We start from the raw sequence: 26,200 nt of genomic DNA, 5'->3' as shown, positions 1-26,200 counted from the left end.
TCCCATTATTACTTCCAAAAAGAACCGCTATTTGAGACAGTTATTGACTTCCTCTGTGGTGCCTGCTCAATCTAATACATTGGGATTATGTGGCCAATTCATATGTGGGGAGTGTTCTATATGCTCCCACGTCATGTGTCTTCATACTTTTGAGCATCCATCTTTGTCAAAACAATATGTTCTTCCCAAACATTTTACATACCAATCTACACAAGTCATTTACACAATAATATGCCCTTGTAATCTGATCAAATCTGCAGTGTTTTTAGCTACATAATTTGATAGATTTTTAATTCTAATTTTGCAAAAAACAAGCCTTTGTAGTGAATAAAAATATTATTTTGATATTACATTGTGTGATAAAATTTGACATTATGCATGTGTTTATTACAACTTAAAGTTGTTTAAATAGAAGAGGGTCCTTATAATATTATAGTATTTTATTGGTTTAGGTACTTTTATTTGTATACTTCAAGAATCATTTACTTGTATCATAGCAAAAGGCAGAGACAGAATTAGTGAAGCTCCCATAACTAGTACCTAACTCCTTCATTATTACTGCTTCTCTGGTGATGGAGGCAGTATTTACAAAAACTGATTCAGAAGAAGAATTATTTCATGGATACCCTGAATCACAGGATATTAAACAGCTAGTGGCTAAAGAGCATTTGGTGTGTCTAGTCAATAGCATCTTAGCATCAGAGAAGATCAATGCCAACCCTGAACAGCCATTTCCTTCACCTAATGAAGCCATATGGAAAAGACATCAAGCCTCCTCTAGGGATGTCCTCAGACTTCTCACTGCTTAGGGCTTTCTACCAATTTGGTTGGTGTCCTTTGAAGTCTTAAGGTGTCATTGCCCCTCTGGGTGACTATTTTGCCACTCTTATGATGTGTTGGGGTCTTTATGCCTCTTTTTCAATTGTTTTCAGCCTCTATCACTGTCTTGTGGGTTTTCTGCCTCATGGAGGAACAAGAAACAGAGAGTAGGATTAAATGGACAATTTTCTCATTGGAGGGGGGTGGGCAGTGGATTGCCTCAGGGATCTGTACTGGGACCCGTGCTTTTCAATACATTTATATTAATCATTCTAGTTTTTTGTTAGGTACTTTCTATTGTTCCTTTCAGGTCTCAGCAGAATAATATAGCATTTGGGGATAAATATACAGCCCAACAGTCCAGAACTAGAGGCCAGGATAGCAAATATCTCCACCACCACCATGTACTTGCCCCTGGTGCTCAGGTACGTTGGGATGAAGGACACCCAAACACTGCAGAACACCAGCATGCTGAAGGTAATGTACTTGGCCTCATTGAAGCTGTCAGGCAGATTTCTTGCTAGGAAAGCTATGAAGAAGCTGAGACCAGCCAGAAATCCCAGATAACCCAGAACACAGTAAAATGCAGTTATTGACCCTTCATTACATTCAATTAGTATTGTTCCAGTTTCTGATTGCATGTTAAGATATGAGAAAGGAGGAGCAGCGCACATCCACACAAGACACAAAAAGACTTGAGGAAGGGAACAGGAAAGGACAATAGAGTTTGAGACCCTGGAACCCATCCATTTCCGGAGCTTGCTTCCAGGCTTGGTGGCTTGGAAGGCCATGACCACAGTGATGGTTTTTGCCAGAATGGAGGAGAGAGAGATGGAGAAAGTGATCCCAAAGACAGTCTGGCGGAGAATGCAGGTTATGTCCTCAGGACGGCCGATGAATATCAAGGAACAGAGGAAGCAGAGCATGAGGGAAACAAGGAGAATGTAGCTGAGTTCCCGGTTGTTGGCTTTCACTATGGGAGTGTCTTTGTAATTAATGAAGATTCCCAGAATGACAGCAGTGATGAGAAAAAAGCAAATGCTGATTAGACTCAAGGCTGTCCCCAAAGGTTCTTCATAGGAGAGAAAGGTTATCACTTTCGGGATGCAGGCATCTCTCTTCTGATTGGACCATTTGTCCTCTGGGCACTTTGTACAGGCGTCCATATCTGAGAAGAGAGAATATTTCCTCAGTATCTTACAGACAGCTTCAATTTCAGGCCCATGAATAAACACATTTATTAATATTTAGGGATTTTTTGATTCTTTAGCTTAGGATATTACAGAATTTGCAGTGCTGTAGTATTTTGGAAGCAATTATTAAAAGATTAGTCACATTTAATGCTGGAAAAAGGACGTTTTCACTTGTCTTGCCTGATATTTTAGCCAAAATGTCGTGCATATTTCCTCTCAAGAGAATACTTATTGAATGTAGTGAGTGGTCATTTTGGGGTGTTTTGTATCATGAATATTTGTTTTTTTATAGTATTGGTGCTATGGTTTTATCATATCAACATTTCCACACAATGTATTTATGTATTTGGGACCTTCATAACACCCCCGATAATTTAAAAAAACCACATGCAGACAAAACTGAAATAGACTGAGAAACTAGACTCTGAACAGAGGAACTCTAAAGAAAGAGAAAAATACAAAAATATAAGAAATGCATGTTCCCAAAGATGGCATAGTCCAAGCGCTAAAAACTAAAAAAAAACAAAACCCCCATATATACATATATATTTATTTATGTATGTATTTTCTCTTTATAGTCTGATCTTTTCATTTTCTCTAATCAGTTCTCTTTCTTTTCACTTTCCTCTTGTCAGCCTTTTCCTAATTCTTTTTTCAGGGTCTCTTTCTCTCTCCTCCTATCTTCTTCCCTTTCTCCCTCACAGATAGACTGATGCTTTATCTTGCAGACTCTCTCACACACACAGGCTCTCACTCTCACATCCTCTCCCCCCCCCCCCCACAAGCTCTCATGCTCACATGCTCTCGCAAACACATAAGCTCTCTCTCTCACACACACACACAAGCTCTCATTCTCACATGCTCTCCACACATACACACACAACACAAGATCTGTGTCTCACATGTTTTCCCTGCCACACACACAGGCTCTCACTGTCACTTGATGTCCCCGCCACACATACAATTCTCACTCTCACAAGCTCTCCCCCCACACAAAAGCATTCACTCTCACATGCTTTCCCCCCAACACAGGTTCCCACTCTCTCTCACTTACACTCCCAGGATTCTACTCTCTCTCACACAAACACACACACACCAAGGATCCCCTTCTCAGATACACCTACATCCAGGCTGTTGTGAACCTGCCTGCGACTAGCGCGGGCAGTCCCCCTACCGTTCGCAGCCAGTCGGGCCACTGACGTGTTCCACCATGGCAGTCCACTGCCGCCACTGTCCTCCACGGTCCGGAGGCAGCGGCAGTCTTCTGCACTGCGCGGCAGGGCTGTGCTCCACTGGGAGCCTTCTCTTGCGGCCGATGCCACTGCTGCTTCTCCTGCTCCCTGGTGAGTCTCTTTGCGGCTGGAGCCGCTCCAGGGGTCCTCAGCCAGCAGGGAAGCCGTCCCTGCCAGTGCCTGCAGCCTGCCTGCCTTCCTTTCCCCTTCTTCGTGGCTGGGAGCCGCTCTCTCAGGCCCTCCACGTGGCGGGACGCCACCAGCGTGTTAGCCTTCTTTCCCAAGCTCTCCTTAGGTGCGGGTGCGCACCTCTGCTCATCTTTTAAAGGGCCAGTGGCGGGAAAAGTGATGTCATCGACCACTCCTGCTTCAGCCCTATAAAAGGGGCCCCTTGCCAGTCCATCGTTGCCTTCGCAAGGAGTTAGTCGCTCCTGGATGTTCCTGCCTTCACTCCAGGAGTCTTCGCTGATCCATCGCTTCATCAAGGTCCTGTGTTCCTTGTTCTTCATTGGAGCTCCATGTCCTGTCCTGATGTCTGTGATCCAGTCCAGATGTCCGTCTTCTGTTCCTGATGTCCATGGTCAGTCTTGATATCTGTTTTCCAGTTCCTGATGTTCTGTGATCCAGTCCTGATGTTCTGTGACCCACTTTTGATGTTCCTGATGTCCGTGATCCAGTCCTGATGTTCCATGATCCAGCCTTGATGTCCTGAACCCTTGGTTCCTCGTCACCACCCTTCCTGTCATACCATGTCGTAGTCCGCGACCAGCCCCACAGGCGAGCTGTGTAGGCCGCCTTGTCTCACAAGGCCTGCCTTCTTGCCTGCAGCACAAGCCTCCGGAGGGTCATCCTTGCTTGAAGCCTAGTCCCATCTAGGTCCGGTCTCCTGAATCTTGTCTCAGCCCTCGGACCTCCTTGTGCCTGCTCTGTCCATGTTTCAGACTCTGTTTGATCCTGTGCAGCCCCAGCATGGTCTGCGACCAGCCATTGTCGGCTGTGTAGGGTGCGCCCCGGTGAAGGCCTCTACAGTTCCTGGGACATGTTCCTCTCTCTTACTCCACTATCTTGTCTGGAGTCTGCCCCACATCCAGCATGGTCCGTGACCAGTCCTGTAGTTGGGCTGTGTAGGGCGCGCTGCATCGCAGCCTCAACCTAGTACTTGACTTTGATCCTGAACCTTGCACCTGAATCCTCGTCTGCAGTACCTTGCTCCTGAATCCTCGTCTGCAGTACCTTGCTCCTGAGTCTTCGTCCAAGTATCCACGTCTTCACCGGAGTCTTTGTCTGAGCCTTCCATGTTCCAAGGCCTTTGTCTGTCCCTGGCCTCCGTCCGGCCTGCCGCTTCTTGCCGTTACCCAGCAGCAGGTCCGAAAGGGCTTGGAATGGTCGGAGGACTGTTCAAAGACCACCGTTGCGTTGTTGGTCTTCCCGAAGCGTGCAGGTCCGGTGGAGGGTCAGTGCCTTCAGTCTTCCTAGTCTTCAGTCCATGCTCGGGCATGCCTCCTGAGTCTTCGTCCAAGTATCCACGTCTTCACCGGAGTCTTCGTCTGAGCCTTCCATGTTCCAAGGCCCTTGTCTGTCCCTGGCCTCCGTCCGGCCTGCCGCTTCTTGCCGTTACCCAGCAGCAGGTCCGAAAGGGCTTGGAATGGTCGGAGGACTGTTCAAAGACCACCGTTGCGTTGTTGGTCTTCCCGAAGCGTGCAGGTCCGGTGGAGGGTCAGTGCCTTCAGTCTTCCTAGTCTTCAGTCCAGCCTTGCTCCTGTTCAGCCCATGCTCGGGCGCTTCACCATGAGGCTGCCCAGTTTGCACTTTAAGTCTGTAAAGTACTTGAGATACGGATCGCTTGAATATTAAAGCTTGAATCCGACGATGTACTTATCTTGTGAAGTAATGTCCGTAGACTAGCCTTAGGATGATAGAAGAGTGGTAAACACCGACATAATCCCGACACTGAGTGTTTCGGAGCAGACCTCCTTCTTCAGGGGGTCGGGTGCCACTGAGACCGGCTCTGTCGTGATCCGGAGGGTGAATTGCTTGCTAGAAAAGAATAAGTACAAACAAATATGTGCAAAAATGGTCCCACTAAAATTTAAATATTGGCGCGAAAGTGCAGAGGAACACTTACTAGTGCAGAAGTAAATTATTTATGCGGCGATGCCGATTGTGTCCAAATGTAGCTCTAAAATAGAACAATTTAAAATTTGTAATAATTGAGCACAAGGATAAGTTTTATGTTGAAAAGGAGATAATAATACCTAGTCCCCACAAGATACTTACTTGTGCGATGCTGGTCTGTAGTCATTCGCTTAGCCATGAGACATCTGTCGGCGGCGAATGACAAAGAAGAACGCTGACCTTTAAAGAGGAAAGAAGCCCGCCAATTTGGGGGATGTGTCCTTAAATGGGTATATACGTCACTATGGGCGCCATCTTGAGCAAACCACTTGTCCAAAAAAGGAAACTGACGTCAACGGGTGCCATATTGGATGTTTCTCTGTTCGGGAGAACCCAAGACTGTCCATAAATGGGCATATACGTCATACCAATCGCCATCTTAGAAGGAGAACACAATGCATTGATGTAAATTTGATATGAATTTAATAAGGAAAGAGAACGTTGGCACGCAGGTACATCGCTGGGAGGCTTAAATGAGAGTGTACCATTCTATTTTTTCATTTAAACCTAGTGGTTCCACAGATCGTAGACGATGAATCCATTGTTGTTCCCTTAAATTCAAGGCTTAGAACATCTTAATGCTACCATAAGCTTATAATCGCTTAGCCTTTTGGCATTTTTTTATATGAGGTCTCTTTGAGCTTTGTTTCCCACGCCTTTCATGTCTCAGGATTTGCATTTTTGTAGTTCTTGCTACTGACTTCCTGTCTTTTGTGGATTCCTTAATTCTTGTATTGATAGGAAAAGTGGACAAGCAGGAAACCTGGAAGCAGGACGAAGAGCCGGAAATGGGAACATCAGGACCAGGACTGAAACATCAGGAACAGAGAACAGGTGCCAAAGGAGCTCTGACAAAGAACAGGAACATCCATGGAGACCAGGAATATCTAGGAACATCCAATGAAGAAGACCAAGAACATCAGGAACATCCAACGAAGAGCCATCTAAACACAAGGAGACCATGGAGGACCTTGACTGGAGAGAGACCACAGGCAACTGTGAAGATCCGATGCAAAGGCCCCGAGGAGTGGAATCAGAGCCCTTTTATAGAACTGGTGAAGGAGCAGGCTGATGACATCATCCGATGGGCCACGGGGCTTTTCCCACCGCTGGCCCTTTAAAAGAAGAGCAGAAGCGCGCGCGCGCACCTATGCAGGACTCAGAACAGGCAGAGAGGTAGCAGAGTTGGAGGTGTTCCTGCTGTGAAGTGAAGCGCAGCGGTGGTGGCATCAGGGCTGTGAAGAGAGGACCGATGGCAGCAGCTTCCTGGCCGCGTGGAGATGAGAACAGCGGCTTCCCCTACTGCAAAGCTGACACCGGCATTGGCGGCATCTGGGACGTGAAGAGAGGCAGCAGTCGAGCACTGGCCTGAACGGCACAGCGCAGGCAGCTCAAGAGAGGTGAGGGGCTGCTCGCGGAAAGGGCCCCGCAAGCGGCAACCATAACAGTATCTATTTATAAATGAGGCAGCCTAGACAAAAATTATTTAAGGAACCAACCCTAAAAAATTTTAACCAGCAACCAAAATCTTATTTGTAATAAGAGGCAAATCAACAAAAATTAAACCCATGTTAAATATCAACTAAAAATTGAGCCGTTATACCTTAATGTTTAATCTAATGGCAAGCTACATGGCATGGCTATCAAAAATACCTCTACCGTGAATATATCAAAGAAATGCCAAAGTGCTTGATCAAAAGGGATGTTAATATATCTATATAAATAAAAATGTTAAATAGTTTGTACAAAATCATTAATCTCAGCAACCACTTAACCGATTGCGTTCAAATTTGGACACAAGTTTCACCTCACATACAGCAAGGATCTTCTACACTTACATTACATATATGTCACACCGGGGGCTGGTAAAAAAAAGTTTTAAAATTTGGTTCCACAAAACAGCGACATCTGGTGGTCGTAAGCGGAATCTCTTACACCTTGCACAAACGCTCACACCCCACACACACGTGACCAATGTTTGGGATTCACACACCCTCCAACAAGACACAAATCCACCCTCCTCACACCCCCCCCGCACACATGCCAATTGTACTTATTTCACACTCCCTCCAAAAACACACTAAAAACCAATAAATACCGGCATGCTACACCGGGAGGCCACTCACATAACACGTTTGCAATTCCCACACCCTACGAAATCACACACAAACACCCTCCTCACACCCCCCACACACATGACACACCCTCCGAACGCACAGAAAACTGCAGAATAATTCGGGCTGCTTTAGCGGGGGGGATCAACACCGCTCCGGTACACATCGCATACACTACAGCCGTCGGCTGCCAGCAATCAAAATGGCGCCGACGGCTCTTTCCCTTACTAGGACACTCGGGAACGCCAATAGCAGCAGTAGCCCATGTGACATAGTAAGGGCGAGGGCCCGTTGACCCCATTTTCTGAACTGGCAACCGGCGAACCTTTGCCCTTACTATCTGAGCGAGACGACCGCTCGCATTGCTCCATCTCGAGGGCCCAGCACCAATACTTCCATGCCGGAACGAACGCCCTCTCCACTAACTACCATTTTTGAAATGTATCGTTGGGCCTGCAGGGAGGGGGCGTGGGGATGTTCTTGCGTCCATGTTCGGGGGGGAGGGGGGGGGGGAAGGAGGCCAGGAGGCAGTTGCGAGATTCTGCAACTCTTGTGGGTCAATCTATTTCACCGGCCTGGGGGGGGGGGGAAGGAGGGTGGGGGAGGATTATATAAACACAACGTTTAGGTGGGGAATACTTTGGGTTGCAAAGGGGGAGGGCACACACAAACACATACACAAAATGTGCACCATCTCCGAAAGGTAACAAAACAGCCCTCACCAGCTGGGGAGTCACTGAGGTGACAGTGAGGGGAGGAAGAATGAGGTGGAAGGTAACTGTCAGGGGAGGAAGAATGAGGGGAGAGGTGAGTGTGAGGGGACAGAGTTGGAGTGGGGATAGGGAAGGGAAGCGGGGGTGGAGTGAACAAGGGGGAGGAGGATTAGTGACTGAGGTAAATGAGCACGGGGAAGGGGGAGGGTGGGAAAAGAATCTGACTCAGCCACTGCAACGCGTGGCAGGGGTCCGCTAGTTATCTAAAAAAACATTAAATTAATAAGAAGTGCGATTGGCTCCTATCATAAAATATAGAGACACCATACCGGCTCAGAAACTGGAGCAGTGTCACACGAAGAATACATGGACAGTCTAAATAAAAAACAGTCTAAATAATAAAAAGATAAAAATGCTAATCAACAGTGAAATAAAAATTTACTTTGCGTGATAAAAAAAAGCAGTCTTACATAATATTGAACACTGACATTAGTACGATTGCTAAATAACGGGAAACTGTAGGTTAAACTATGCAATTCCAACTAAATGGCAAAACAACTTCCTGAACGTCCAAAGGAGCGAATGCTGCTCTCCACAATCAATATTTAAGTCACCACGGAGATGCAGGAAAATTAATTCAGTCCCAAAGCTTCCAAATTTTTTAATATGCAAGTATTTTTATTCATCAAATCGGCAACTCCATTGCTCAAAAGGTACAGAATTTATTCAACACCGGGTCCCCCGACACGGACCCGTGTTTCGCCAAACGCGGCTGCGTCGGGGGGGGGGGGGGGGGGGGGGAACAGTATATTCTTTGTGGCATTCAAACTAAAATTAAAAGAAAAAAACTACTATTAATACTTAAGGATAGGGACTGATTACAACAGTGGATCCTATATTATCAAAACAATAAAATATCATATACCATATAAGTAAAGGCTTTTATTTTTTAAACCCACAGAGAGAAAAACAGCGCTTATGCAAAACATTGTTAAAGTAAAGCGAGAAAAGAAAAGTTTTTTACAAAAGTAGGTTGGAGTTCACCAAGTTATAAAGCACCAATTGGACACAAAAAATCAAAACTACAAGGTTGTAATCAACTAACCTAAAAGTGACAGCAATTTACAAAAGAAATCATGGATGTGTTTAATGACTTATAAAAAGCTCAAAACAAGCTGACTTCGGTACATAGAAACGAATTACTTGATATAAGTTAACTTACAATATAAGCCTTATAACATTTCTAAAATCTAAATACTTATAAGAAGTTCTAAACGCATATTGAAACAAAATAAATAAATAAAAAGCAGGGTACCTCTAAATTTCAGCGTTTTAGACGGCAGTTTCGGCAAGGAGAGCCAAGAAGGCCGGCATTACTCAGTATTTAAAGTGTCAAAATTGGCGCCAAAATCCCACCAATCCGAAAAAGGTTACCATGGAAACACCCAGCCAATCAAAATTGAGCACGCCCAGGGGAACAGCAGCGATCTGTCAAAGAAAGTATTGCCACTCAATTTCATTATTGAGTCCCTCAGGCGTGAGACTATGTAATTTAAAAATCCATTTTTGTTCCCTGCGTGCTAGTATATCAGAGAAACAACCTCCCCGTGATGGTGGCAAAACTACATCGATAACATAGAATTTTATGTCGGATTCAGTGTGTCCCATAGAGATCCAGTGTGTAACGAAGGGAGCTGTTTCCCTGCTATTTTTGATATTCGAACGATGTTCGATGATGCGAGTTCGAATTGGGCGAGACGTCTTACCCACATATTTATTTATTTATTTATTTTTGGTTTTTATATACTGGAAGTTCCTGTATAATATACATATCACTCCGGTTCACAGATATAATTTTGCACACGGACATACAATTATATAGATCACACCTTTGGTTTGACATGTTGAGGTAAAATTTAATTTATATCGAACATGTGACCCAGGATGTTCAAAAATAGTTAAATCGGACGTCAAGGAGCACACTGAGCAATGTCCACATGGACCATGACCTAAATTTTGTGTTACATTAGTTACAGTAGAGTCCGTAAATTGGGAGTGTATTAAAACATCTTTAAGATTGCGACCCCGACGAAATGAAAAACGGATTGGAACATCAAAAATCTTATGTATTGACAACATTGGCCAGTACTGTTTAATGATGGCAGTGACACGATATATGTGAGTGGAAAATGGAAGAACACAATTAAAGCAATCATCGGATGACCTAGTTTGCGGTAAAAATAAATATTCACGATTAGCATACAGAGCTCTTTTAAAAGCTCTATGAAGAATTTGACATGGGTACCCATGCTCCTGAAACCTTGCTATCATCTGCTTAGCTTTGGTAATAAACTCATCACGGGTAGAACAGATCCATCTTAACCTGAGTAATTGGCCTGTTGGGATATTTGACCTTAAAGGAGTGGGATGATGGCTGTCGAATCTTAACAATGTATTTCTATCTGTAATTTTACGAAAAATAGATGTGCTGAAACTATCATTATCAACTGAAATGGTGACATCTAGAAAAGCAATGGACCTGGGATCAATTGCGAAATTAAATTGCAAGTGTTTATTACATGAATTAAGCCAATCATAAAACATATAGAATTGGATGTCAGAACCCGTCCATACTAAAAAGACGTCATCGATGTAACTTAACCATGTGAATATAAAAGGGGCCCATGACGATGTGTAAATGAAATCTTCCTCAAATTTACTGACATAGAGGCAAGCTAAACTGGGAGCCATAGTGGTTCCCATTGCTGTCCCCTTGATTTGTTGGAACATAGTGGATTGAAATTGGAAATAATTTCTAGTTAAAGCCAAACGTGTAAGTGTGAGGAGAAAAGAAGTGGAAATACGTACTGGATCGGGGCGCTGATTCAAAATCTCCTCAATCAAGTTCAAAGCTTCTTGTTGGGGGATATTTGAGTATAATGAGATATCATCTAAAGAAACCAAAAAACAACCCGAGTCCAGGGGAACTCTTAAATTCTCCAGAATCTGAATAAAATGATTGGTGTCTTTGACAAATGAACGTGCCTTACACACCAGAGGTTTGAGAAAAATATCAATGAACTGTGATAAAGGTTCCAAAACTGAACCAATACCCGAAACGATCGGGCGGCCTGGTGGATTCTGTAATGATTTATGAATTTTGGGTAATACATAAAATGTAGGAATAATGGGAAATTCAGTCTGTAAAAATGAAGCTTCACGTTGTGTAATTTGATGTGATAAGAAGGCTTCCTCCACTGCATTCTTAATCATCTCCTGTAATTCTACTGTAGGATCACTGGCAAGTGGTAAATAAAATTCTGTATCGGATAGTTGATGTTTAACCTCCTTAATGTACATATCACAATCTAAGACCACGATGCCACCCCCCTTATCCGCAGGCTTTATGATAATGGATGAATCATTAACTAAGGAGGTGATCGCCTGCCTTTCTGCCCTTGAAATATTAAAATGTTTTACTAGGGGTTTTGGAGACAAACCTTGTACTGCAGTTTGAGTCAATTTTTCAAAAGCTAGTAGTACAGAATCTATTGGTCCAGGAGGGGACCATCTTGATTTTTTCTTAACTAGTGACATATCAATCTGCAGTAGAAAATTTTGATCAACAATTGACTGATTTCAACTTGAATTTAAATAAATTCCGGAATGATCTAAAGGCCGCAAAATATAAGAAATTTGTTCGTGACGAGGGTGATTATTCACAAGGATTCGTGTATCCATGGATGGCCTCAAATCGCCTCCCTGGCCGCAAGGTCACTTTTGCAAATACATCCTCCGACGACTCTTCCGGAGACGAGATAACTTCTGTCAATATCCAGAATCAACCATCAACTTCCCATGTTCCAGAATCCTCTTTGTCATCTTGATTTTTTCAGCCCTCGGTGGCAGCTTTACCTCAACCACAAACTTTTTTAGAACAGCCTCCGCCAAACCAGGCTCAATCTGGTCCAATCAATCGGAACACACGTTTCCGGGGACGAGCACGGATTTTACCAACCTCACGAGTTACTCGCAATACCCGACAACAACAGCAACAGTACCAACAACAACAACCACAACAACCTTACAACCCTTGGCAGTAGCGTCTGCTTCTTCAGGACTGGTGTTTAATTTATCTGCATACAACCTTTCTCGATCAGAGGTGCCGGTATTAGAAAAAGGACTATCCTTCGTTCCCACTATATTGTATGATGCTTTTGAAGTTCAAATTTATCTTTACAGATTTTTTCGTGCTCTTCGCATTAAACATTTTTTTGCAGATGCTCCAGATACTTCTGATATGTCACTAGTTAAGAAAAAATCAAGATGGTCCCCTCCTGGACCAATAGATTCTGTACTACTAGCTTTTGAAAAATTGACTCAAACTGCAGTACAAGGTTTGTCTCCAAAACCCCTAGTAAAACATTTTAATATTTCAAGGGCAGAAAGGCAGGCGATCACCTCCTTAGTTAATGATTCATCCATTATCATAAAGCCTGCGGATAAGGGGGGTGGCATCGTGGTCTTAGATTGTGATATGTACATTAAGGAGGTTAAACATCAACTATCCGATACAGAATTTTATTTACCACTTGCCAGTGATCCTACAGTAGAATTACAGGAGATGATTAAGAATGCAGTGGAGGAAGCCTTCTTATCACATCAAATTACACAACGTGAAGCTTCATTTTTACAGACTGAATTTCCCATTATTCCTACATTTTATGTATTACCCAAAATTCATAAATCATTACAGAATCCCCCAGGCTGCCCGATCGTTTCGGGTATTGGTTCAGTTTTGGAACCTTTATCACAGTTCATTGATATTTTTCTCAAACCTCTGGTGTGTAAGGCACGTTCATTTGTCAAAGACACCAATCATTTTATTCAGATTCTGGAGAATTTAAGAGTTCCCCTGGACTCGGGTTGTTTTTTGGTTTCTTTAGATATTATCTCATTATACTCAAATATCCCCCAACAAGAAGCTTTGAACTTGATTGAGGAGATTTTGAATCAGCGCCCCGATCCAGTACGTATTTCCACTTCTTTTCTCCTCACACTTACACGTTTGGCTTTAACTAGAAATTATTTCCAATTTCAATCCACTATGTTCCAACAAATCAAGGGGACAGCAATGGGAGCCACTATGGCTCCCAGTTTAGCTTGCCTCTATGTCAGTAAATTTGAGGAAGATTTCATTTACACATCGTCATGGGCCCCTTTTATATTCACATAGTTAAGGTACATCGATGACGTCTTTTTAGTATGGACGGGTTCTGACATCCAATTCTATATGTTTTATGATTGGCTTAATTCATGTAATAAACACTTGCAATTTAATTTCGCAATTGATCCCAGGTCCATTGCTTTTCTAGATGTCACCATTTCAGTTGATAATGATAGTTTCAGCACATCTATTTTTCGTAAAATTACAGATAGAAATACATTGTTAAGATTCGACAGTGATGATTATGCCCCGGGTTCAATTCCCGGTTTGTCTACCGTTGATGAAAATACTGATGTTATTTCTGCTGAAATACCAGAAAACTTTGGATGCCAGACTTGCCAAGCTCTGCAGGAAGAGTCATAAACAAAGAGATAACAGAAGGACTAGTGAGACACAGGATGATGGAGGTGACTCGTGGTTGGTACGCAGCAGACAATCTGTATTAAGGAATGCAAGGGAAAAGATAAGGGAGAGACTAAGCAAGAGAAGGCAATAAGATTTATGTTATGAAAACATGCGAGCAGAAACCAGCTGGTATGCTGAATTTGCCTTTTAACCTATATAAGGCAGAACAGAAATGAAGTGAGTTAGATAGAGACATTTTTTTTTGTTCCTGCGCGAGAACTTTGCTAGCTATAACCATTATGTAAGTATATATATTACTTTTTGCTACTTAACTATATATCCAGTTTCATTTTTGTTCATATGTTGTGTATGCTGAGAATGATATAATAGAATGATATAAAATAATACTGTGAATGATAACCAATAAAGAGTAGTAGAGTAAATTAGTTTCTGAGTAGTTCTTGTAAATAACTAAAGGTCGAGTAAACAAATTAAAACAACAGCCATCATCCCACTCCTTTAAGGTCAAATATCCCAACAGGCCAATTACTCAGGTTAAGATGGATCTGTTCTACCCGTGATGAGTTTATTACCGAAGCTAAGCAGATAATAGCAAGGTTTCAGGAGCATGGGTACCCATGTCAAATTCTTCATAGAGCTTTTAAAAGAGCTCTGTATGCTAATCGTGAATATTTATTTTTACCGCAAACTAGGTCATCCGATGATTGCTTTAATTGTGTTCTTCCATTTTCCACTCACATATATCGTGTCACTGCCATCATTAAACAGTACTGGCCAATGTTGTCAATACATAAGATTTTTGATGTTCCAATCCGTTTTTCATTTCGTCGGGGTCGCAATCTTAAAGATGTTTTAATACACTCCCAATTTACGGACTCTACTGTAACTAATGTAACACAAAATTTAGGTCATGGTCCATGTGGACATTGCTCAGTGTGCTCCTTGACGTCCGATTTAACTATTTTTGAACATCCTGGGTCACATGTTCGATATAAATTAAATTTTACCTCAACATGTCAAACCAAAGGTGTGATCTATATAATTGTATGTCCGTGTGCAAAATTATATGTGGGTAAGACGTCTCGCCCGATTCGAAATCGCATCATTGAACATCGTTCGAATATCAAAAATAGCAGGGAAACAGCTCCCTTCGTTACACACTGGATCTCTATGGGACACACTGAATCCGACATAAAATTCTATGTTATCGATGTAGTTTTGCCACCATCACGGGGAGGTTGTTTCTCTGATATACTAGCACGCAGGGAACAAAAATGGATTTTTAAATTACATAGTCTCACGCCTGAGGGACTCAATAATGAAATTGAGTGGCAATACTTTCTTTGACAGATCGCTGCTGTTCCCCTGGGCGTGCTCAATTTTGATTGGCTGGGTGTTTCCATGGTAACCTTTTTCGGATTGGTGGGATTTTGGCGCCAATTTTGACACTTTAAATACTGAGTAATGCCGGCCTTCTTGGCTCTCCTTGCCGAAACTGCCGTCTAAAACGCTGAAATTTAGAGGTACCCTGCTTTTTATTTATTTATTTTGTTTCAATATGCGTTTAGAACTTCTTATAAGTATTTAGATTTTAGAAATGTTATAAGGCTTATATTGTAAGTTAACTTATATCAAGTAATTCGTTTCTATGTACCGAAGTCAGCTTGTTTTGAGCTTTTTATAAGTCATTAAACACATCCATGATTTCTTTTGTAAATTGCTGTCACTTTTAGGTTAGTTGATTACAACCTTGTAGTTTTGATTTTTTGTGTCCAATTGGTGCTTTATAACTTGGTGAACTCCAACCTACTTTTGTAAACATTTCTTCTTTTCTCGCTTTACTTCAACAATGTTTTGCATAAGCGCTGTTTTTCTCTCTGTGGGTTTAAAATATAAAAGCCTTTACCTATATGGTATATGATATTTTATTGTTTTGATAATATAGGATCCACTGTTGTAATCAGTCCCTATCCTTAAGTATTAATAGTAGTTTTTTTCTTTTAATTTTAGTTTGAATGCCACAAAGAATATACTGTTCCCCCCCGACACAGCCGCGTTTGGCGAAACACGGGTCCGTGTCGGGGGACCCGGTGTTGAATAAATTCTGTACCTTTTGAGCAATGGAGTTGCCGATTTGATGAATAAAAATACTTGCATATTAAAAAATTTGGAAGCATTGGGACTTTAATTTTCCTGCATCTCCGTGGTGACTTAAAACAACTTCCTGAACATGTAAATATCTTTTAATATAAAATATAACAATAATATATATTTCTTTATTATAAATAAAATATCATAACATGAACATGTATTCATCTGCATAATCTTTGGCAGGCGCTGATCCTGGGAGAGCAGGAAGGGCAGGCTAATCCTGAAGAGGTCCCTGCCGCCCTGCGGGGGAAGCATTACCTGGTTTGCTAATGCAGGGAGTAGTGCTGGTGTTTGATGGCCACTGCAGGTTCTAAAGTACTTGATGAAGTCTCTGCAGACCCCTATAGATGAATATATGGGGCATGCAGACAGTTTTGGAAGTTAGGCTCCCTGTGAATAAAGTATGCAGAATTTTCTAAAGGAACATTTCTGAAGAAAAACAGTACTTTACTGAAAGAAGACTTATTATCTGCGAATGTCAGGACCCAATCAAATTAGAATTAGAATTTTCCCATAGCACAAGCACATCTGCAGTTTGAAGGCAGCTAAGCCATAATACTTCAAACTTTCTGCACAAGGAAAATAGAAAAAAAAAGAAGAATATTTGGATCTGAACATTTTTTTCCTCACTCTTCAAATAAAGAGAGACAGCCAGGCCTGCCTGGGAAATAACTGGCTGTAACCCCATGGAAATGTATTCATCTGCATAATCTTTGGCAGCTTCATAATTTCAAAGAGCCGTAGAGATAGGTCCTGCACATGATCAGATGATATCACCCACCGGTTTGGTTGGAGATCTCTCCCTCTGGACAGGGAATGCATTCATAGCAGCAGACGGGTTCTCCTCTCTTGAGTAATTTGCTGAAGCCAGGAGGGCAGCTGTCACTGCATTTGGCACGTAGAGGTAACTAAACATTGAGAAAATAAAATCTGGATGACTTGACATAACACTGGGCTGTCACTTTTTAAATGCACTGTTACTCTTTGGTCTAGATAGGAGCCATTTCACATAAGTTAGTTTTATATTACAACCAAGTTATCCTGTTATATTTGTGGAGAGCTAGGAGCACTTTTTTGTTTTATAAAAAACAAACTTTTATTAAAATCTGGAATCAGACAATCTGGTTGATCTGGCAATATCTTAGGCAATGTTTCTAGCTAATATACAGGTTACGCTTAAAATTAATAAATTGAATCAGCAGTAAGAGAATATATTTATTTATTTATTTAGCATTTTTATATACCGACTTTCCAATAACAGAATTACTGATCAATTCGGTTTACATTCTAAACAATAACATTGACAAGTAAATGTCTTACAATGAACAGGTCGATATAACTTGGATTAGTACATATGGGGTTAATAACATGGGTAAAAGATACGGTGCCTAATGTAGGCTAAATGAACAGTTAATAGTTATAAGACTGGTTTTGATATTAGACTGCCAAAGTTCAAGTGAGTTCTAGAGATGATCTAAATAGTTCTCTAGTGGATTACCACCGAAGTGATCACTGGCAGGGATATTCCGCAGGTTGATGTTATGGGAAAGCTTGGTTGAATAACCAAGTCTTGAGTCTTTTTTTAAATGTAGTGGAGCATTGCACTGATCTGAGTTCTGGCAGGAGAGTGTTCCAGAGTTTGGGACCAGTTGTGGAGAAAGCTCTTTTGCTTAATGCTGACTTCATCGGTGGGATATAAAGGTTGTTTCTATAGGCTTGTCTCACTGGTCTGGTAGAGGAGTAGAATTGGAGAGGGATTTTGAGCTCGAGTGGTGCCAAGTTGTGTAGTGCCTTGTGGGTTACTGAGAGCACTTTGAAAAGTATTCTGAATTTGACGGGAAGCCAGTGTAGGCTTTTTAAGATGGGTGAGATGTGGTCTCTTTTGTTGGACTTGGTTAAGATCCTTGCTGCAGCGTTTTGTAGCATCTGTAGCGGTTTTATGGCGTTAGCAGGGAGACCTAGTAGAAGTGAGTTGCAGTAATCTATTTTCGTGAGAATGATTGCTTGTAGAACTAATCGGAAATCTTGAAAATGGAGGAGAGGTCTCAGCCTTTTTAAAACTTGTAATTTGAAGAATCCATCCTTTACGATGTTATTTATGAGAGATCTGTAATTCATTTGGTTGTCAAGTATAACATCTAGATTTCTGACTTGTGGGGACATTGTTAATTGAGTAGATAGGATGGTACTGGGATGTGTGTAGGTTCCGTCTTGGGAGATAAGGAGGTATTCTGTTTTGTTTTGATTTAGGATCAGATTGAGGCTAGAGAGCAAGTTGTTGACGGCTTGTTTGCTGGGCTATGAATGTGGATCTTTGTGATCCATCACATGAGGCGTGCTGGCGCCATGGTCTTTTCCTTCTCGGCATGGTGCCACCATCTGGGTGTTCTCCCAGGCCAGCAGGCCCCATTTTGCCGAGAGTTCCAGAAGTCCAGAGTTTTTTGGAGAGATTCAGTAATTGGAATCAGTATCTGAACATCGTCTGCATATAAGTAGTGGATGAGATTTAGGTTGATGAGGAGCTGGCAGAGTGGTAGAAGGTATATATTGAATAAGGTTGGAGAGAGTGACGATCCTTGTGGGACTCCCAAGTTGCAGGTGACTGGTTGAGATTCTTCCTTGTTGACCTTGACCTTATACTGTCTGTTCTGTAGGAACGATTTCAACCATTTGAGGGCCTCATCTCTAATACCAATGTCTGACAGACGATCTATTAATGTGTTATGATTGACCGTGTCAAATGCTGCTGTAAGATCTAGGAGGATGAGAAGACAAGGGTGTCTGTTTTCAAGATTCAGTAATATGGAGTCTGTTAATGAGATTAGGAGGGTTTCCGTGCTTCGAGATTGACGGAAACCGAACTGCGCTGTGGAAAGAATGTTGTGGTCGTTAAGGTATTCTGTTAGTTGTTTATTTACAACTCGTTCCAAAATTTTTGCGATGAATGGTAGATTTGCAATTGGGCGAAAATTGGCCGGGTTTTTTAATTTGATCTTTCCATTACATTTAAATATTTTCTCTGGTGCTAAGAGTCAGTTTTTAAAAACAGCACCTTTGATGCTTTTGTAGCCTACTGTTATCTTTTAGAGTTTACTTTTAGGTTTTCTTTCTAAAAATGAATTAATAAAGCCTCATTTCCATGTCCTGTCCATTTGTCTCTAATCTGTTTCTTCTACTGCTTTGGGATCCGCCACATGGGGGCGCTGCGGTGTGAAATCACCAGATGGCAACCAAAGCCCTTGAGCAAAGAGCACAAGGCAGGCCTGGCCAGCTCAGGATAGCAGTCTTATTGGGCACTATAGTGAGGGAAAGAAGATGCTGTAGCTGCAGTATCTCACACTTTCCTCGGCAAAATGGGGCCTGCTGGCCTGGGAGAACACCCAGATGGTGGCACCATGCCGAGAAGGAAAAGACCATGGCGCCAGCACGCCTCATGTGATGGATCACAAAGATCCACATTCATAGCCCAGCACAGGACAACAGAATGTGAAGGGGTTGTGTTGGGGCCATGCAGGATGGGAGACAGAGTCCTGTTCCTCACTGCTAGGCAGAGCATGGGTAACGTGTGGTGGATCTCCAATGTTATGCAGGACAGCATACAGGGAGGCAGGAGGCAGAAGGCTGCACACAGAGATTCAGGATCACAGTGGATGCACCAATAAGAGTGGGCTGAGAGACAGAGATATCGGGTGGCGTGGAGGAGAGAGGAAGCATTCTGCTGTCATTCCTGATAAAGGGCTGGTTAAGAACACTGAACTCACTCCATCTCTCTGATGCCGACACAATATAGTGTGCTCAATGTAGCGCACAGCTTGACATGCGGTTGGACGCACTAAAATAACTCCTGATGTAATAATGGGATTAGCGTGCCCAAACTAGCGCATAGCTCATAGCACTTATCATATGTAAATGCCATGTAGATGAGGCTATTAGCTATCACTCCCTATGCTATCAATTACTGTACACCCGATGCTCACGTTTTATTTATTTATTTATTTATTTATTTATTTAACAGCTTTTCTATACTGACATTAAAGTACACATCATGTCGGTTTACATAATAACAAAAGATGGAAATTACATATAACAGGGAAGGGGGGGGGGGACAACTGAGAGAGGTTCAAAACAGCGAATCAAAAAACTGAGTGAAAGGAGAGAAACAGGAAAAGGTAACATTTTTAACAAAATTGGGAAGTATACAGGTTATACTAGGGTATATGATTTACAAAATTTACAAATGGAGCTGAAAATATAGCTTTGTCTAGGGGGATGGCTTACATAGATTAAATAGGGTTTAGCAGGGTAAGGAGATTTAAAGGAAGAGAATGTTGCCGGGGGGGGGGGGGGGGGGGGGGGGGGGGAAGAGGGCAGGGGATAGGTCAGAGGAATTAATCAGGAAAGGCCTGGTGAAACAGCCAGGTCTTTAGCAGTTTTCGGAATTTATGTGGGCATTGTTCTAGGCAAATGTAGGGAGGAAGAGAGTTCCAAAGGGTGGGGCCTGCGATGGAGAGGGCACGGGTCCTTGTTGCTGAGAGACGGGCTTTCTTGAGTGAGGGGACTTGGAGGGTGCATTTGAGGTTCGTTCTGGTGGGGCGGGCGGATTGGGTGGGTTGGAGGGGTTCATTGAGCCAAAGGGAGTTATGATTGCAGATAGTTTTATGTATGATGGTGATAGTTTTAACTCGGAGCTGGCGTTACATCTTGACGCAACCCAAGCCTCCACAAAAAAGCAGAAAATACTGCTTTTCTGAGTACAGAAGGCTGCATCAGGAAAAAAAAATGTCTTGCTGCGGTCAGGTTAGGAAAATGGATACTCATAAATTGAGCGTTCATTTTCCTAAACTGCACACAGTCACATCTCCTGTTCACCTGAGGACAAGGAGGTGCTAGGGATTCACAATTGATCCCTAGCATGTCCTTTATTGCACGGCTCCTCATTTATTGAATCACATGCCCAGGAAAGGTGGAAGAGAAAGCATCAGGAAAATGGGCTCTCAATACCAGCACCTATTTTCTACGTGCTCGTATTGCATCGGCCCCTCTATCTGTGACCTATTTCACCTAGTATCAGGAGAGAAATGCCAAACAGTAGGGATGTGCAGAAGGTACGGATTCATCCGATTCGGTATTTGTATTTGTCGGGGGCCAAATACATTGCATTCGTTCAATGGCGGCCCCGATCCGTTGATACGTATTATTCGTGTTCCGGTTCCCATTAAAGTCAATGGGGGAAGTATTTGCAGCCTGTTTTTGGCTGCAGAATTGGGGTTTTCTTATCAATTTTGATGAACCTTCTGGGGAGCAATCATCAGAACAAGAAAAGAGCTCCAAGGTACTTAGACTGTGGCAAAGTGGCACCAAAGTGGCATGAATAGCCTAAGGTACTTTAAAGGGGCAAAGGGGTAACAGGAGTGGCAAGAGTGCTTTAATAGAGGTGCAAAGCAGCAGCAAGAGCCTTCAAAGCATGGTGACGTGGAGCAGGGTCTCACTGTGAGCATGGTCTCACTGTGTTTGCCACAGTCTAAGTATCTTGGAGCTCTTTTCTCATTCTGAACATGGGTCAACAGGTGCTAAGAGATAGGCTGCTACATCCAGGGAGAGTTCCCTTTCATTTGAGTAGTAAAGGGTCCCTGGAATGGGTTGGCCCCTACAATTGTTAGGATTTAAGTATTTGCAAACAGATCATGACTTCATAAGCAAGATGGAGGAAGTTTTCTTCTCTGCCCTGAAACTAAAGAAAATTGTTTGTTTTATTTAAGGATCCATGCTGTGAAGGATTACTAGTTTGAATTGCCAAAGACTGAGGTTTCCCTTTGCAACAAGGGTTCAGCCATTAGGACTGGACATAAGGCCTGGATGAACAGGCACAGTATTTGAGGACAGAGGTCAAATTCTTGTAGGGACACAAGGCCTGGATGGACAGGCACAGCATTCGAGGACAGAGTTCAAACCCTTGTAGGGACATAAGGCCTGGACGGACAGGCACAGCAATCAAGGACAGAGGTCAAGCCCACGAAGGGACATAAGGCCTGAATGGACAGGCACAGCTATTGAGGACAGAGGTCAAACCCTTGTAGGGACATAAGGCCTGGACGGACAGGCACAGCATTTGAGGACAGAGGTCAAACCCTTGTAGGGACATAAGGACTGGACAGACATGCACAGCAATTGAGGACAGAGGTCAAACCCATTTAGGGACATAAGGCCTGGACGGACAGGCACAGCAATCGAGGATAGATGTCAAGCCCACGTAGGGACATAAGGCCTGGACGGACAGGCACAGCATTTGAGGACAGAGGTCAAACCCTTGTAGGGTCATAAGGACTTGACGGACAGGTACAACAATCGAGGACAGAGGTCAAGCCCACGTAGGGACATAAGGCCTGGATGGACAGACACAGCAATTGAGGACAGAGTTCAAGCCCATGTAGGGACATAAGGCCTGGACGGACAGGCACAGCAATCGAGGACAGAGGTCAAACCCTTGTAGAGACATAAGGCCTAGACGGACAGGCACAGCAATCGAGGACAGAGGTCAAACCCTTATAGGGACATAATGCCTGGACGGACAGGCACAGCAATCGAGGATAGAGGTCAAGCCCACATAGGGACATAAGGCCTGGATGGACAGGCACAGCATTAGAGGATTTCCTTTGTGCAGGTATGTTGTGGTTTGACCTGTCACTTCTTCCTGTACTGGTTCACTGTCAGAAGAAAATGGCATCTTTTTCATTTCTGAAAGATAATTCAACAGAGGATGCTTTTAGAGCAATGCCATTTGTGAAGAAGAACTGAGCTGGAGATTATTTTTAAATACCCAGAAGCTATTAACTGTACTTATGCACTTCAGCTGATGACAGAGGAACATGAAGAACTCTCAGAAATAAGAAAACTGCTACTCAAGTCCAAATCTACAATATCAACCTATGTTGACTTTGTGGTTTACACAGTGCCTCTGTAAACAATGGGAACACAGAGGATGAACTAGAGTGCAACTACCATCAGTTTTCGATAGTACTAGAAACATTACTGTTGGCAAGGTCATGAAAAATATTGAACATATGAAATATGCAAGCTCCAAACATGTTAAATCAGGACATTTATTCTTAATTTTATTTATTTATTTGTGAGCTTTTCTTTACCGACATTCATAAAACACATCATGCCGGTTTACAATGAACTGAAAAGGAGGAAAGTTACAATAAAACAAGGGGAGGGGGAGATGGGGCAGGCAAGAAAAGGGAGGAGGGATGGGAAAGGGGAAGAAAAGGTGAAGAATAAAGGAAGGAGATTGAAAGCAATGAAAAACAGTACAATAGGAACTGCGTACAAGGAACTGTATACAAAGGGAACTATATACATCTTATATATCACTATAAATGTCTATAAAATCTTATCAGTCAAGGATGCTATCAGCAGTATAATTAATTAGGCGGTTGAAAGGCGGCTAATGAGAAAGGTTGGACACATTCCAAATATGGACGGACAGGCACAGCGTTAGAGGTCAGGCCCTTATAGGGACGTACGGCCTGGACAGTGGACGGACAGGCACAGCGTTTCAGGTCACGCCCTTGTTGGGACGTATGGCCTGGACAGTGGATGGACAGGCACAGCGTTTCAGGTCAGGCCCTTGTAGGGACGTACGGCCTGGACAGTGGACGGACAGGCACAGCGTTTCAGGTCAGGCCTTTGTAGGGATGTACGGCCTGCACAGTGGACGGACAGGCACAGCGTTAGAGGTCAGGTACATGTGCTGCAATGCTTATATTATCTGGAGCATAGGAGGCAGTTGGAGCTGCTGCAAGGCTTTCAATTGCTTTTATTCATCTTACCATTCACAGGGAAAATTTGGAAACCCAAGCAAAGGCAAGTTTACTTTCAAAAACACTAGCATTTCCATCAACTCTGGTGCAAGCGTTGAGCAGTGAGGGCTCATGACATCCCCTGTCATTGAAAAGACAAGTTCACTGGGCACACTGGTTGGTGGACATGACAGATATCGCTGAGCCACTTTGGCTAGTTGTTGCCAGACAGTGGACTTGTGTGCCCGATATGCCAGTGGATCTGTCTGCATGTTCTCTGTGGGCTCTGAGAGATACCGTGTCACTGACAGCTGTGCTGGTGTCTCCTTTGCTTGGGTAGGCTGAGAGCCACTAATGCCAGCTGCTTTCCCTCTAGCCCGTAGCACAAAAGATGAATGTTTATGGGCAACATGCCTTTGGCGTTCTGAAGTGGAGGAGGAGGAAGAGGTACTAGCTGTCGCTGACAGAGTGCTGCTCCTACTTGGGCTAGCACAACTCTCTGAAGTGCCCGCTGTTTCCTCCTATGCTTCACGCCTAATCTGTCTCTGCCTATGGTGCTCCTTTTGCTAACAGCAGGTCCTTCACCAATAGGAGACAATCGTACTATAGGGCGAGTTTCCCTTTCACACGGGGATCACAGACTGTGGCGAGAATGTATGTGTTCTCTCCTGTTAAAGGCCTTAATCTCTCTTCCACCTGCTGCTGCAAAACATCCAGACAATGCAGCACCTCAATTGTCATTCCCTCTTCCTTCTTAAAGGCCTCCAAATTTTCATCCATGAAATTAACTATACGGATGATGTCAGCCAAGGTGGCACTTCTGGAACTCAGCTCCTTCGTGACATCCTTGAAGGGCTGCAGGATTTTCACCAGCTGACTCATGACTAACTAATCATGATGCCCTAGGGGATTCTGCATACCTATGTCCATTGAACCAGAAAGTTCATGAAGGGGAGTCTGCAGCTCCACTAACCTCTGCAGCATCCTAAAGTGGAATTACACCGGGTGGCAATGTCTTGAATGAGACGCTTGTGAGGCATCTCCAAATCAGTCTGCTTTTGTCGGAGAACCTGCTCCGCCTTCACACTTCTGTGGAAGTGCGCTGCTATGTTCCTGCACTTGTGTATTAAGTCCTGCAGGTATCCATTCTCTTAGTGCTTGGACTCCAACCCCAGAGCTGACTTCACTACCAGGTGCAGAGTGTGTGCAAAACATCGGATGTTCTTAAAGTGCCCTTCTGTTATTGCCTTAACCATGTTTGCACCATTGTCTGTGACAAAGAACCCTGCCTGTGTATTCCTGTCTCGCTGGTGTAGTTGTCAGCCCTCCAGCATCTGTCTGATGCATGCTAGAATATTGGCTGTGGTATGGGCCTGGTCCATCAGGTGGGTGTGCAGTAAAGCCCACCTCCACCCTGATACTTGTTCAGTAATAGAGCTATTGCCTGCCCCTGCCTCAGCCAGGTCCCACAGTGTGCTGTCAGGGAGAGGTAAGAGTATGCAGCATTCATGGCGGTCCAGATATCGCAGGTGAAATGCACACTCCCCTCTGCCTTAGCTAGCAGCGCTTGGATGCGACTGCGAACTGCTTGTACAGGCTGGGGATGACCTTTCTGCTAAATATGGTTCTGGAGGGGACTTTGTAATTTGGAACTACGACCTTCAGAAAATGCTTGAAACCCACATTCTCCACTATCTGCAAGGGCTGGTCATCAAGGGCAATCATTTCACCAATGCTCCTGGTTACAACTTTTGAGGCTGCCTGTCTCCTAACCCGGGATAGCGTTACCACACTCCATCCCATTTCCTCTATGGTGGGTTGTCGCTTCTGCCATAGATCACATCCCGGCCTCCCCAGCGTCACCGACCACTGAGTGAGAGTGCGATTGGCTGCATTGCAAAACTTCTTATCGCTGATACTTTGCATTCTGGTCTCCTTGTCAACCTGTCCGACCCACTCTGACCGGGCTGTGAGGTCACTGATGACTCACAGGAAAGGGCTGGTTTTTGGCTATGGATACACCCAAAGGGCATTCTCCGATTTCAAATGGCGGCTAAGAAAAGTGCGTGCCTCCAAACGTATGGAACAGATGATATGTTATATTCGTGGGGAATCGCAAAACGTTTCGTGACCCCACGAATACTATGAATATGGACATATATGTTGCGGATTGCCAATACGTTGCAAACGAATGCACACCCCTACCAAACAGGTGTAATGTTGCTGCTCGTGGTTGGGCTCGCGAGCAGCCTCTCACCTCGCTGCCTGTGCCATGCCGATTGGACCGGCGCCCAACCGCTTTCCCTTCATTCTCTGGGCCCGACTCCGGTTCTGCTGACCTTCACGGCTGTGAGCTGCTGCTGGCGGCCACTTCCATGCGGCCTGGATTCCCCGATGCCGCTGTCCAT

The 26,200-nt window shown here is 43.6% G+C and overlaps 1 protein-coding gene across 1 annotated transcript; it reads right to left on the bottom strand.

Moving 5' to 3' along the window:
- Nucleotides 1-1,091: 1,091 nt before the first annotated feature.
- LOC115080275 (vomeronasal type-2 receptor 26-like) lies at nucleotides 1,092-26,200 on the bottom strand. The gene is made up of 3 exons (XM_029584427.1): nucleotides 26,132-26,200; nucleotides 16,772-16,898; nucleotides 1,092-1,987 (listed from the first exon to the last, which is right to left on the bottom strand). The coding sequence occupies exons 1-3, from the start codon at nucleotides 26,198-26,200 to the stop codon at nucleotides 1,092-1,094; spliced, it is 1,092 nt and encodes a 363-aa protein (XP_029440287.1).

Source organism: Rhinatrema bivittatum, chromosome 19 (genome assembly GCF_901001135.1).
Source record: "Rhinatrema bivittatum chromosome 19, aRhiBiv1.1, whole genome shotgun sequence".
In the NCBI taxonomy this organism is placed as follows: domain Eukaryota; kingdom Metazoa; phylum Chordata; class Amphibia; order Gymnophiona; family Rhinatrematidae; genus Rhinatrema; species Rhinatrema bivittatum.
This window is presented reverse-complemented; position numbering and strand designations above follow the sequence as displayed.

Bases quoted from the DNA above. Each gene is read 5' to 3' on its own strand.
- LOC115080275 (XM_029584427.1), bottom strand. From the start codon at position 26,200: ATGGACAGCGGCATCGGGGAATCCAGGCCGCATGGAAGTGGCCGCCAG. The intron at 16,899-26,131 runs GTCAGCAGAACC...CTCAATGTTTAG, and splicing joins AGCAGCTCACAGCCGTGAAG to TTACCTCTACGTGCCAAATG. The intron at 1,988-16,771 runs GTGGGTGATATC...CTCTCTTCTCAG, and splicing joins AGAGATCTCCAACCAAACCG to ATATGGACGCCTGTACAAAG.